This window comes from Gymnogyps californianus, chromosome 1 (genome assembly GCF_018139145.2).
Source record: "Gymnogyps californianus isolate 813 chromosome 1, ASM1813914v2, whole genome shotgun sequence".
Lineage (NCBI taxonomy): Eukaryota > Metazoa > Chordata > Aves > Accipitriformes > Cathartidae > Gymnogyps > Gymnogyps californianus.
In genome coordinates, this window is record NC_059471.1 from 103,317,807 (window position 1) to 103,332,209 (window position 14,403).

The 14,403-nt window shown below is 37.1% G+C and overlaps 1 protein-coding gene across 3 annotated transcripts in view; it reads left to right on the forward strand.

Moving 5' to 3' along the window:
• The window catches only part of SCAF4 (SR-related CTD associated factor 4), a 48,178-nt gene that overhangs the window by 25,883 nt on the left and 7,892 nt on the right, over nt 1-14,403 (forward strand). For 2 of the 3 annotated variants that reach the window (XM_050894625.1, XM_050894635.1), the window contains 7 exons: nt 1,375-1,475; nt 2,533-2,646; nt 3,362-3,518; nt 5,102-5,256; nt 11,310-11,472; nt 11,606-11,686; nt 11,787-11,975. In XM_050894625.1, the coding sequence (XP_050750582.1) occupies nt 1,375-1,475; nt 2,533-2,646; nt 3,362-3,518; nt 5,102-5,256; nt 11,310-11,472; nt 11,606-11,686; nt 11,787-11,975 (960 nt within the window). Of the gene's footprint in view, nt 1-1,374; nt 1,476-2,532; nt 2,647-3,361; nt 3,519-5,101; nt 5,257-11,309; nt 11,473-11,605; nt 11,687-11,786; nt 11,976-14,002; nt 14,276-14,403 lie in introns of those variants that run through there. The other variant, XM_050894645.1, reaches the window with a different exon arrangement.

The window sequence follows — 14,403 nt, forward strand, 5'->3', positions numbered from 1 at the left end:
TGTTTTAAAGCTGGGAAGAATTACATTCACCACACATCCCTGTACTTCCTTTACTCATAGTAGACAATTTGGCATTTTTGGAATATCTCCAAGTCAGAAATATTTTGGCTGTAAAATGAAAGAAAAAGCTGAAACACCATGTTTTTCTTTTCATTCCTTCGAGACATATAAGGTAAAGCAGAATGAGCAACAAGAAGTTGAGCACATTATTATGATTTTTCTAATGATTCAGTGTTGTGTGTCTGTCAGACCTGGAGAGGAGCTTTGACCTGGAAAACACACAGGCTAATGTTCGGATTTCTGAAATAATCCTGGCTTTGCCTGTGTTTATAGGCAAAATGTAGTAGTTGTCTTCTGAATATTCCTGGGGAGTGTGGAATCTTCTCTGGAGTCATCAATTAAAATGAGAACATTCTTTTTTATAGAAGACGGACAAAAACTAAAGAGTTTTAACTAGCCAAAACCTTGTGAATGACAATACCATTAGTTGAAAAGGACTCCAAAGACTTAGTAGCTGTTCATTAAAAGCTTACTGGCAATGGTGTAAGATGTGCTTTTGCCAACATCTCTCCCGAATTCTGTCACATAATGCTTTTTAGGTTTGTAGTTTTACATCACTTAGTGGGGAAAACGTAGATGAGTATTAAATGTTACTGTAGTAGTCTTCAGCAAATGTGATACTTGTAGCTCATCTGCTGTTTTATTACCTTGAAGCATGGAGTGAGATAAGCATGTTGCTTACTCTTTCCTGAAAGAAAAAGCTTCTGTCAATAATTTTTCACTTAACCGTAGAAAGAAATGGCATTGAATAGGTCACTAAAGAGGTTAAAAGTTTCTTTGCTCATTGTAGTTGAATTGTCACATCTGGAGGAAAATCTTGCTAGTAGTGGGTGTATCACCATACACAATCTGATTATCTTCCCAGTAAGTACCATCCATAACTTGTGACGGTGGCCTGTAGCTTGGATTTCATACTAAGCAGAGTTACCTTGTTGTGAAATATCCACTGTATGTCTTGGGATATTTCATGGAGCCTTGTTAGGAGCAAAGCATATTTTTCCTTTTTATGATGATTTGTAGAGCTCACGATCATCAGAACTTGCAGGTCACTTCAATATTAGTTAACTAGAGAGCTTAGTGCATTCAGACACTGATTCTGATGTAGTTGCTGTGGTTAACTGTTAATGCAGCTCCAGGCAGGCAAGACAAAGAGGATTCTGTCAAACACTCCTAAAGATTAAAATACATATTTTAATATTAGCTGGCTTTTTCATTAGAATAACTGACTATTTTAAAATGACTATTTGACATTCTGGCTTGTGAAATGTGTATTTCCAAGTGCTCTTACAATCTGTGTTAACTCTTTGATTGTAGTTTGTAGTACTACGCTTTGGGTAGGACAACTTGACAAAAGGACAACTCAACAGGATGTTGGAAGTCTTTTGGAGGAGTTTGGCCCAATTGAATCAATAAATGTAAGTATAAATGGTGCAGTGTAAGCTAGTTTGATATGTCTTGATTACAAAAAGTCTTTTCAGACTTTAAGACCGCTTTACTTTTGATACATTGAAAAGAGTCGAGAGCTCTCATTTCCTATATGGTTCTGTTTTCTAATGTGTAAACTCAATTCATTTGGCTGCTTTGTAGAAAAACAAGAAGGCAGTTGCTTTAGTTTTTTGCAATTTAAAAATGCTCTTGGGGGTGATACAGAAGATTATCTCATTTTCATAAAAATCATGCTTTCTCTGGAGAGAATTGAATGAGAAAGAGCTATTGAGGAGATGGGTACAGAATTACATACTGTGCTACTGAGTTCCTTGTCTGTTCCGTTTTGTTTGGTTATAGAAATGTGGACTCTCAGCTGGTGTTCTTGTTTCTTTTGCTTGTTTCTTTTCTGTCATTTTAGTCATAAACATGGAGAACTATTGTTATGCTTTGCTGTATTTAAGAATATTTTTATATATAAATGATAGCTGTTCCGGTAGCTATAAAATTTCATTTAAACAAACAAACAAAAAGAAGTGACTGTAATTTTCTTCCTATTCCCGAATTTTGTAAAACAACATAGAAGTTTTTTCCCAAATGCATTACAAATAATAAAAATTATTACAAAACTGCAGATAAAACTGAATGTGGAGGTGCAGCTGGCAGCTTGTGGTATATGGAATGAAGCGGGGTATTAGAATGTCTTGTTACTTCCAACAAAGTAACTAATTGCCAGACCACAGCATTTACATGAACACTACTGTTTAACAATTTAAAGGATTAAATATACAACAGTCATCCATATTCTTACACGGAATAGAGTTTAAAACTTTCTACATAAGAAGTTGCTTTTAATTTACTAGAAATTCGTATTTCCAGAAGATACTGGCTATCTTAGCCTCTTAAACTAACATTCTCTTTCATACTTCCATAGTCCTTTTTGAAACACCTGCTGATGTTCCAGCTTACTGTAATTGAACACTTGTATGGTGTTCATTACTTTGTTAATGTGCTAGAAACCAATTTTTTTTCTTAAAATACAAACAGATGATACCACCTAGAGGATGTGCCTATATTGTAATGGTTCACAGACAAGATGCTTACCGTGCCCTACAAAAACTGAGCCGAGGAAACTTCAAAGTCAATCAGAAATCTATAAAGGTACTTCTTGGAAAATGTAAAGCTGTTCTAAACTTACTGTAATTACTGTAATCCTTTTTCATCTATTCTAGACTTTTGGGTATTTTAGACTTTATGTATTCTGGATATGGTATTCTGTAAAGTTATGTGAATGGACCACTTTTTTTTCTTGATAAGTATTCTTCCTGTTCTGTTATGTGACTAGTGGAACCTGTATCAGTTTCCTTGAAAGATTGCCAATAATTGTCTATTTAACCAACAAAAATGGTGTCCTTTTAGACATTACAGTGGACTGTAACTATGTTTTTCCTGTTGCTGGTTGTTTGTCTTATAACCGAGTTTAATTATATATGATAATCCTACAAAGAGTACTAGTAAATAAGGAAGAATGCATTCATTAGTGAAGTTCTTCCTTTTGTAGAGCATCGTATTAGAGTGTGACACTGTCCTCTGAAGGGAAAGAGAATCTGAGTGACTGGGGAACATTTGAAGAAACTACCTTTATACATTTTTACAAATTGTGTGCAAGAGTCAAGCCAAGAAATAAGAACTAAGTCTGCTTTAAAAAACCCTCTTATTTCAGAGTTTTGTAGCTAACCTATTTTTCCCGCTGTTTCAATTAAAGTATTCTTTTTGCTCTTTAGCCTCAAATGGTAATGCTGTTTTGTGAGAACTAAATATTAGATCCATTAAAATGGAAACATTTTACTGACCACATGTATTTTTTTCCCCCAAGATTGCATGGGCTTTGAATAAAGGAATAAAGCCAGATTACAAGCAGTATTGGGATGTAGAATTAGGTGTTACTTACATACCATGGGACAAAGTGAAACCTGAAGATCTTGAAAGTTTCTGTGAAGGAGGAATGTTGGACAATGAAACTCTTAGTCCAGGTACAGTATTGCTGCATCTTTAAATGCTTGTAAAAAATTGTCCTTTGTGCTGGTGTACGGAAGTTGGTGTGCCTGACTTTCATGACTTTGAAGGTGCATATAAAATCCTTGAAATGGCTCAGAAGTGCAACATGTGTAACCCGTAGATTGGAGAGAGTTTGTAAGCAGTTAATGACAGTCCCTCATCAGGAGTTGTGCAGCTGTGTTACAAGAGGCTGGGCTAAAAATGCACATGGATGCCAGGTGACCTGTCAGCTGCGCTGGTGTTTGCCCTTGATGGTAATGCACAATGCAAGTGTGTTGTACTTGTTAGTCTCAGAGCCAGCTTGGTCCCCCCCACCCCCGGTTTGTGTGAGGCACCCCTAGCAAAGGAGACTGCCTTTGGAGTACTTGTGTAGCAACTGAGCTAACGGCAACTTTATAATTTCTAAAAAAAGTGCCTATAGTTTTCACACTTGTGGCATTTTCAGTTTCTTTAGCAAGTCTTGTATTTATAGGGACCTAATAGGAATCTTGTTATTTTGTATGTAAGCAATGAAAATATCAGGCTTCTATGGTTGTATTAAGAAAATGACACCTGTTATAATCAGCAGCTTCAAATCAATTACAGGCTTCAAATCAATGTAGAGTCGCTAGTGTGCTGGCTGTTATTTTAAAAGTAATATTAAATGGATGCAGTACTTAAAAATTGAAATTGCCTTAAGTGCTTTGAATTGGTACTCTAGACTGCTGTGTTGGTTTTAACCATTGTGTGGAGTGCTGTCTAGTTATTGAAACATTATTTCAGGGTTTTGTTATTCTGTCCAATTTGCCCTAATTAGGTGGTGGTTATTCTAAATAGTAGCATCTCTTCATGATAAATACAGAAAAATAAGTTGAGTGTGTATTTTAAATTAAAGTCTCATGAATTATAAACATAACCTCAGTGTGTTCCAGTCTTCTCAATGCTTTTCTCTTTCCTATAATGCCTCTTCACTGATCCCTTTTTTCTGCTTAGCTGTCTTTTCCTGGGAAGTTCTGGCAAACAATAGGAGCCATATTTCTTCTGTAAAATGCGTTTAAAGCTGTATTTGATGTTTCTCTTACTTTCCTGTGATTCTTTATTGTGGTATTCTTATTTTCCTTGTTCAAGACTTGAAAATGTTGTTTTTTCAGAAATGACTTCTCGAATTAGTGAAAAAGCTGCTGCCTTCTTGCTCAAGAGCAATGGAATGAATCTGTTGAGAGCTTGTCCCAAAACAGCCTTAGTGTTTTTGTTACAGATAATGTGTTTCAGAGTCCTGGGCATGTGTAAATGCTGTCAGTGCAAAGAATTGTTAAATGACTAATGAAAGGAATAAATTTACTTGCTATGTTTCAGTGATTTGCTGTACTGTGTTTAAAGTAATTTGAAGTTTTTATTGTCAGAAATATGTTTAAATACTTCTTAGCTCTGTGCTTCTCATGATCTGAATATTTTCAATTATGTCATTTTTGTGAACATCACAGAACAAGGTAGTTTTACATGGCAGTACTTGACTACTTGTCTGCTTCTACTGAGCTGACACATGTATGTTTGGGTTGTTGGGTTTTTTTTTTAATAGAGTGGAAGGGGATTCCCAAGAAGTCTGAAAATGAAGTAGCTCAAAATGGAGGTGCAGAAGCTACGCATAATGAACCAGTGTCACCTATACCTAAAGCTTTACCTGTTCCAATTCCGGTTCCCATGCCTGCACCAATAACAGTACCCCCTCCACAGGTGAGAGTTGCTTCTCATTTGCTCTGGATGTCTAAAAAACTTACTTTAAATAATAATTCAGTATGGCAATATGTAAGTTAAAGAGAGGGAGGAAATACAATGAATAGTAACTAGTTGATTTTGTGTGTGTGTGTGTTTGTCATATTGTTGTCCCTGGTTAAAAATGCTCATTAGCAGACTGGCTATGCTGTCAATTTATGAAGATAACTTTCCTGTGCCATAAATCGAGTATGCACCTGAAAGCCATTATTTGAGCTTCTTCATGTAAAAAAGCAATACAGTGTTCATAGAAGAACATTTGTTTTTGCTAAGTCACAGTGGCAATGGAAGACTTGGAAAAAACTGAACCCGTTAGGGTTTGGAGCATGTTTTGTGTCTAGCAGGAGCAGAGCATCTGGTTTGACTTCCCTGAAAAGGCATGTAGTTTTCATGTACCAGAAAAGCCTTGGGAACTGAGTCAGCACGTGGTTAGTGGGAATGATGGAGGATGTGCTCCAAAACCTCGTTGCTGCTCTAATTCTAATGTAGACAGAGCGTATGTGTGTCTGCCAGATCTTTATTTGAAGTATTGTAGGACTGTACTTCCAGTATCTGTTCTCAGTCCCAGATAGGTTCTTGCAGTAGATTCTTTTTATTAATGGGCTGAACTGCATCCTCTCAGTTTTATGATTGCATTATTTTTTTTCCATTTTCCTAATTAATTTTCCTCACTGTTGGCTTAAACAAACTATAGACCTTCTAAAATATGCACATTGCTTTCATGTTTGTTCATATTGTGTATACTGTCTTTTAACAGCCTTTGGGAGTTTAATATAAAAATTTTCATACTCTTCCTTTGTTGTTATAATGGTTCTTCAGTCAAAGCTGATGTTGTATGTTCATTCGCTAAAAGAACACTCTGAAATTTTACCATTAGTTTAAGTAGCGTGTAATAATAATTACTCCTTCTAGTGTTTTATAATCGGTATTTCTTTTAGCTTTACTTATTGACAGACACGTTACTACTTTTATAGTAATAGTTTCTTTCTTGTCACTATTAAAATAGTAGTACACCTTCTCCCAAATAGAAGGAAGTGTGAATGAAACTATTTTACGTCTTGAGAAAATGTGATTTATGAGCTACAATATGGCAGACACTCAGAAAAGATCAAGAACTCAAATTATTTGAAGACATATATAATGTAGCCAGTTATGTGATGCGAGAACACAGTATGTTGAATTTTGTGTTGTTTTGACAGAGAATTCCTGAAATGCTATAAGGTATTATTAGTAAATGAACACCTAAGTCAAATTTCTAATTTCAGAGAGTTTGAATAGCCATTAACTGTATTAAATAGTAGTGATTTTGTTTATTTTCCTTAAATACTTGCTGAAAAAGAAAGTGTAAAGAAAAAACCAACCAGTTTCAGAATATATTGAGTGTGCTGATTGCTTGTCTCAGCCTCATCAGCTTCAGTTTTTTACTATGGCAGAGAAACTTGTGTCTTCACAAATTCAGGCCAGGATCAGAGAACTGTATTTAGTCTTCATCTTTGGTTTTGCTATGAACTTTTTTATTCTGACTTATACTTGACCAATTCAGTTGTCTTGTCTGGCCATAAAATTACAATAGTTTAGTAATTTGTAAATAGTTCTTAAAACTTACAAATTAAGTTCAGCTGTGATGATGTTAGTGGTGTGAGTAATATGCAAATGTGACCTGGCACCTAAAGGAAAAAGCTCATTATATTCCACTTCTTTTATTTAAGTAACTTTGTAGAGTACCATTGCATTTTAATTAGCTCATGTATTTTTGTCCTCTGATACAAGCAGAACTGCTTTCATTTGTATTTGCCTTCAGTGTTCGGAACTGTAAGAGGTGGGGAGGTTGTTATGAGTCCTGGGTAGCTGCTGATGCTGTCCAGCCTGGAATGGGCATCAGTACAGTGATACCAGGTTGCTCGATACGTCTGTCTGGCTGCTCCCCTCTTAGCTGTGGAAAGCACCCTGCCCACCCTGGTCCTTCTGACTGGAGAGGCAGGTTTGATGTGTGTGGTATGCCAGAACAGGCTTTATGCATTGTCCTGATCCAGGCTGCGGTGACCAAGCATAGGGCTGCCTGACAGATAACCCCAAACAGCTTTGACTACATGATTCCCATTAACTTTCTCTTTTCTCGCTTCTTGACCTTCCTTTTCGTTGTGCTTTCTCCTCCCTTTCTCCACTCCAATCTCCTCCCAAGTAACAACCCTCCTCTAATTATTTTTTTCCATGTTGGTCCTAGTTTTACTGCATTCCTACCCAGATTTGCTATTTATGATATGATTACCTAAGTAATATTGTCCTTGTATGATATTCCTGGATATGGTTACTTATGCACTGTTGGCCTCACAAGGAAGGTCCTTTTCCCCATAAGATCCCCAGTGCTCCTTTCTGGTTATCTGTGAAGTTTGGCTATTGTTCACGAAGCACCTTGTTAACCATCTGCAAAATCCAGCCATCCCTTATGCCACTATCTGTAACTTGTCAGCTTCTTGCATTGTTACCTGTCATGTCTGGCAGTTTCTCATGTTGTGTCCAGTAGCTTCTCATGCCCGTAATGTCCTTAATGCCCTTTCTCATGAAGCTTAACTTCAGGCCAGGGCCTAGTCAGCAGCTTTGTGATCTGCCCACAGCCCTAACAATCCCACACTCAAAGGTAGGATGGGAAGGAGCTCTATCACTCCTTTCTCTGGTAGAGCTTGAATGGGCCTCCTGCGCTACCCCCCTGCATGGGCTGGACACATAGGGATAGAGCCCTGCTCTGCTGGACATTACCTGTGAGCAGTGTAACTAACTGCAGACTGACCTCCTGTTATTGCTGGTATCACCTTGACCCATGAATGTAACCTCTGTGTAGTAAGGCACTTAAAATGGATAATGTCCTTCTAAGTGATAGCCTGCGTAGGTAAGTCTGGTTCTTTGGCCTCAACAGCGCACACAGCGTCTTCTCAGCCACAGGGTCCTGGGTTGTTGGCAAGATAGGTGGAATACTTCTGTTGTGTTGTGCCACTGGAGTGAGCCCTTTTCTTGCCCATAGATTCAGATCTCTGAGCTGTTGCTGAATCTGGTCCCACTCCTCCAGGTCTGAGTAATCCACCTCGGTGGTCCGCTCTGAGGGTAGGTCTGTGTTTATTTTTAAGTCATATTGCAGTGTCCAAGATCAACTTCAGTCTATTTCTTAGTTATTGAGAGTCAGTTTCAGTTAATAGCACTTGTGATATCACTTGTGTTGCGCATTCATTGACGAGGTTTTGGGCAATTGGCGTTCCGTTCTCCTGGCAAAGCTTGGTGTTACCCTACCGAAACTGCCATTCTTTTACAGTGAACCATGGCTCAGGCTTTGCCAGCGTTATACATTGAAGTCCAGAGGGTTTGCTGTGGCTACCCTTTCCATAAGTTTCCCAATCCAATCCGAAGTCCCTTTTCTTCATTTAATGGGTTTTCAGCTAGAAACCAGAGTCCAAGTTGAGTGTGTACCTCCCAAATTTCCTGATGTATTTCTCAATCCCATGTGCTCCTTCTCCCTGTAACTAGATGTGGGAGTTGTGCATTGGTCCAATATCCATCCCGTACCCTTCCTATTGAAACTGGCAGACTCCTCCTTTGCAGTCTTCCTGCTGGAGACTCCAGGTGTGCTTAAATATATATATTTTTGTATATATAAAAAAGTACATATTTACTTGTCTTGGAGCACTGTAGGTACACTGTGCTCCTTTAGTTCACAGGGCCAATGATTCTCCTTCAAGTCTCAATCCGAGAGGTGTGCAGTAAGAAATAGTTGTACCTGGACACAGGCCAAACCCCAAGACATGTTCATTGAGATGCACCTGGCAATCTGCATTACAGTTGCTGAGAGGTTAGTTATTCCAGTTTCCAGTGTTGCTAGTAAAATACCAGGTTTTCCCAATATTTGTGTCCCCATTAATAAAGGGTCTCCCCAGTACCATTTTTGTTACTTGTTTTATGCAGTTCATTAGCTATTGTTCTGAAACTGTTCACCAGTCCTCTGTGTTTGTTATCTGTCAGTGTTTATTAGCCATTGGTTCCATCTCTTCAACAAACAGAAACTTTATACTTCAAATTATATTTTAAATTAGATGTGACATTTATGCACAGATTTTTACCGCCTTCCATTTTTCTTTCTGCTTAAAGGAAAGGTTTTAATATGTTATTTTCAATTACGTATTAGAGGGTTAACTTTTTAGAAAAAAATTAAGTACAGCAGTTAAGCTTGGATAATTAGGTATGAATATCTCTAATAGGTATCTAAATCATCTTCCTTTGATGTTACTTCTGTTCTGGTTCCATCATAATATTTTACTATTCATTATACTTTCTCAAGCCATTGTGTACCCATGCTTCATCTGCAGTTCCTCAGCTTTTAACTACTTAAGGACTGAGCACTTAGCAAGTTTCCCCTCTTTTTGAAACCTTTTTGCCTTCTTGATACCCCTCCTCAATTCCTTCTGCTACGTACACACTCTGTACATGAATGCTTGCTTCACAGAACATTACTGCGATCAACAGATCTGTCGCTATGTTTAGCTAATTTTGTAAGTTGTTGTTCTTTGAAGGAGTGCCCTGTAAAACAAACAAAAAGATCTACCAAGTCTAATAGGTTACTGTGGTTTTGGAGCACTTTTCCTAAAGCTTTAACTGTGATTAATGGAAACACCTCTAGGGTTGCTCGAAGTTAATGTTCATCTAGGTAGTCTTGGCCTTATATGGTACTCCTAGATATGCTTACCTGTGCACAGTTGGCCTTGCAAGGTCCTAGTCCCCAGAAGGTCCCCAGTGCTCCTTTCTGCTTCTCTCTGAAGTTTGGCTGTTGTTCACGTAACAACCCCTTAACCACCTGCAGAATTCAGCCATCCTTCATGGTGCCATCTGTAACTTTCATCAGCTTCTCACATTGTTATCTGTCATGTCTGGCTGTTTCTCGTGCCACATCCAGTAGTTTCTCACATCCTGCTCAGTTAGCTTAACTTGAGGCCAGGGCCCAATCAGCAGGTTATTATAAACTAATAAATAACCAATTTAAAACTAAAAATAAAAAGTAGTGGTCTACATTAAAGCCTATTGTAATTAATTGATTTTAAAATTCTAATAGTCCAAGTTTTAATGTGCCTCAGCTTACTAACCTAGCCATTGGTAAAGAACTTGGAACAGAAGTTTGAAGTGGTATCAGGTGCTTGGCAGCTTTAGCATCTTCTCCAGGTTTAAGGAGAATATTTTGCTTACTTTTGTTTAATGCCACTTCTTTCAGTTCTGAGAATAAAACAGTAAAGGCTTTTCCTTCTTTACTTTAGAAATAAAAAATGAGTTATGAAGGGTCTTGGTGTAGTAGTTCTGAAATTTTGATGGTCATGGAGGTGAGTCAGTTATTATCACTTGAGTACACAGCTCTCCTTTGCTTTAATAAATAAATTTTAAATGCAGAGCATATTTTGATTAAACTTTTTTCCTTTTGATTCCCACACATTTAATGTAGATTTTATAGTAAGCGCATAAATATGAGTCTAAGGACCAGCTTAATTTAAATTTAAATCAGTTTTCATTCCGAACTTGATATAAATCAGAATAAAAAAAATAAATGAATAAGGAAATAATAGTCACTCTAATATCATATACAAACTCAGGTAGTGAAAAAGAAAAAAGAAAAGGTTTTTAATTGCTCTAAGGTTGTATGCATTATAGTGTATCATGCTGGATGGTAAATTTAATTCCAGCTACTGTGTAAAGGGTATATTTAGATGAGTTACCAGCTTGCATTAATATCGATTTTCCACAGAGAATAGTTTTTTCTTTAAGAACAAAGGCAAACAAGATCAATGTTGATATTTTAAGTTGTAGGAGTTCTTTGACTGCTAATTAGATCAGTTATGTAATTGACCTTGTTGCAGAGTAATTTAAGGTAGCTTAAATTTTCTTGTTTTGATGGACAAAGCACAGAAGACAGCAGTCCACAGCTGAACAACAAATAATCTGTTCAGTCTTGAGGTAACACATTTTTCCCCTTCCTTTTTTCTTAGGTTCCACCACATCCATCAGGTCCTCCTGTGGTTGGTGCACTCCAACCACCTGCTTTCACAGCACCTTTAGGAATCCCACCTCCTGGATTTGCTCCTGGAGTGCCACCGCCGCCGCCGCCTCCATTTTTACGACCTGGTTTCAACCCAATGCATTTACCCCCAGGTATATTTATATATTTTTAGGAATATTAAGTCCTTTTTTAAACCATCTAGCAAATAAAGCATCTGTCCTATAAACTGCACAAGTATATTTTGGTGAAGTGATACTCAGTGTTAATATATACTTTTTTTTATAGGCTTTCTTCCTCCTGGACCACCACCACCTATAACTCCTCCAGTATCTGTTCCTCACACTCCAGCAGTAAACATCCCAAATTGTAAGTGTTTAAATCTTGGGCAAGTGGCAGTAGAAGGAAGGTATCGTGCAAACAGAAAAGCTGACTGGTTTTTTTAATACGTCAATGCATTGTTTCTTAGCTACAGCAACTGGTGTGAATGAAGACACTACAAAAGATTCATCTGTAGGAAATCCCATCCCAACAGTGGTTTCTGGATCCAGAGGGAATGCTGAAACTACCGATAGTTCCAAAATATATGGGACTGTTCCACCTCCTGTAGCGCCTACTAATGTACCTGCTCCTGTCACCCAAGCTATTCCACTTCTTGGTAAGTTCATTTTTGTATATATTCTTCAATTTCTTGTTCCCTGAATTTAAAATACAATTTGGATTTTGCTGCTGACTTAGAGTTCATGGAAAAGTAAAGCAGATTTTTCTAAATGTGTTCAAATTTCTGCCCTTCTGTTGGCTTTTAAATCATTTTTAGGGGCTTGATTTTGCACAGAAGGAGCAGTCTTTTTTTTTTATTATTGAAGATCTGTTTTCTGAAGAAACAAAAAAGCCATTACAAATTCAGGACAGAACGAAATGCTGTCTACTTTTAACAAATTGAGGTTTATACCATATAGAAAATTAACTTACAATAAAACATCTGTATGACATATGAACTATGTTTTAGACTCAACTATTGCATGTATAAAATTAACTTACAGAGAAACAGTATTTTTTAAGTGTATTTTTTAAATCTGTGAAAATATGATATACTTTTTATGTATGGAATAAATTATTTTAATAAAACGAAAAAACAAAAGCTTTTTTCCAGCCCTGCAGTATTATAGGTTTTGAAACCTTTCTAACAATATGTTACCTTATTTAAATATTACAAAATGGTATTTTGTCTAGCAAAACCAAGCTAACTTTGGATATCTTACATAAATTACTTTTCACAATATGATATGAACTTGGTCAGATTTTTACAGAGAGTGTATACTGTTTAATGTTACAGAGGTCTGCTAAATATTTATTTTAGGATGGCCTTTTATGGGTCAGTGTCAAGAATATACTCAAGAGACTTGTTCCCTAAAAATTTTAATGAGATTATTACATTTATGGTATTTCAGACCTCTAAATGAGAGCCTAACAAGTGAATGAAGATGATTTTGTTTTAGTGTGTTTCTGCCCAGAACTTTACACTGTACACTGAAAAAAACCCAAAGGTTTGTCTCCCTGAGAGCTTACTGCTCTGTTGGATCTGATGGCTAAATTTTCCAGCCGTGACTAGTCGTTTTTGGATCCTTCACATTGGAAACTCGAAATAAGACCCTTTTAAAAAGCATTTTTCAAAAAGTGAAGAGCTGCTTCTCTCTGAAAATCAGTCTGCTTTTTAAAATCTATCAAAGCAGATATGCAAAACCAGCAGCTAATTGTTTTAGAGTATCTTCGACACTTGGCAAACAGAGAAAAGCTTAAAAAAAATTCTGCAGTGACACCATGGATTGAGAGAATTTTGTAGTGATAAGGATTATTGGGCTATACATTTAAAACATTCACTTCTTAATGATGAAGTTATGCTTTTTGTAATTGTAATACAGTATTACCAGATTTTTGAAGTTTCATGGTACTATGTCTTGTACGACATAACTTGAACTTTTTATTCCAAGCCTTTGGAATGTATTCAGTCACTCTGCAGTTTGCTGTATTGCCATACACATAAGAAAAAGATTTTACAGGATTAAGATCGGAGTGAAGTAAATTATATACCCACCTTAGTTACTTGGACAGTAGCTTTTTTTATTCTTACAAATTCAAGGAACCTGAATTTGAGAACTCTGAAGATCAAGAACTTGCCTTTGTTTTTATTAACTTGTTTACTGAATAGTTGAGGCAGATAAAGTTGTCCATGTGGTCAGCGTGACTTCTCTCAACGTTCAGTGTCATCAACAAGGGGATAGGAGAGTTTTTTCTTTTTATAAGATTGCATGTGTGAGCTTACAGAGTAGTCCTGAAGTAATAGCTTAGAGATCTGTGTGTTTACTTAAGTAATAGCATTTTATGTTGATGAGTGTCTTATTTCAAGAAGAAGTTTCCTATAGGAGTTACGTAAAATCCTTCCATCCTGACATTTCGGAATTAAGGGGGACCGTTCACAATCTGATATAAGGTACAAGAAAACTAGAAGAAACAGATTATAATATTTTACACGATTAAAGATAAAAGATTAATATCAGTTGTCTTTGCTTTTAAAACTTTTCAGTAAGTTAACCTAAATGAAACTGTCTTCTTAAAACCACTTTGATTCACTTATCAATTGAGCTTAGCTCTGTGTGTGAGAGTCCAGGTCTGGTCTCTCCTTAGGCTGGAAGAAAAACATGAGAGAGATGATATTTTCCACCACTCGTGCTGATCTAGATAGCAAAGAAGTGTCCCTTGAAGTCTTGCCCTCTCCATCCTCTGAGTTCAAGAGCTGGCCAGGCTGCATTGTCATTCCTTCCTTTTCATTCTGTGTGTCGGGTTTCACTCCTAGGGAAATCAAAGCATGGGAAATGGAGTGTGCCAGGGTTTCACCACGTGTGCGGACATGAGATGCAATCTACATATGCATCCTGGTCCCAGAGCCCAGAAGTACTTGCAGGCTTGACAATTTAAATGTAGCCGTAGTGTCTGACCTACACTCTTGTACAGGTCAGAGGCAAATGAACTGGACAAAGTAAATGAGTAGGTACAGCATCACCCTCAGTTAGCCATGGGAAAGTGCA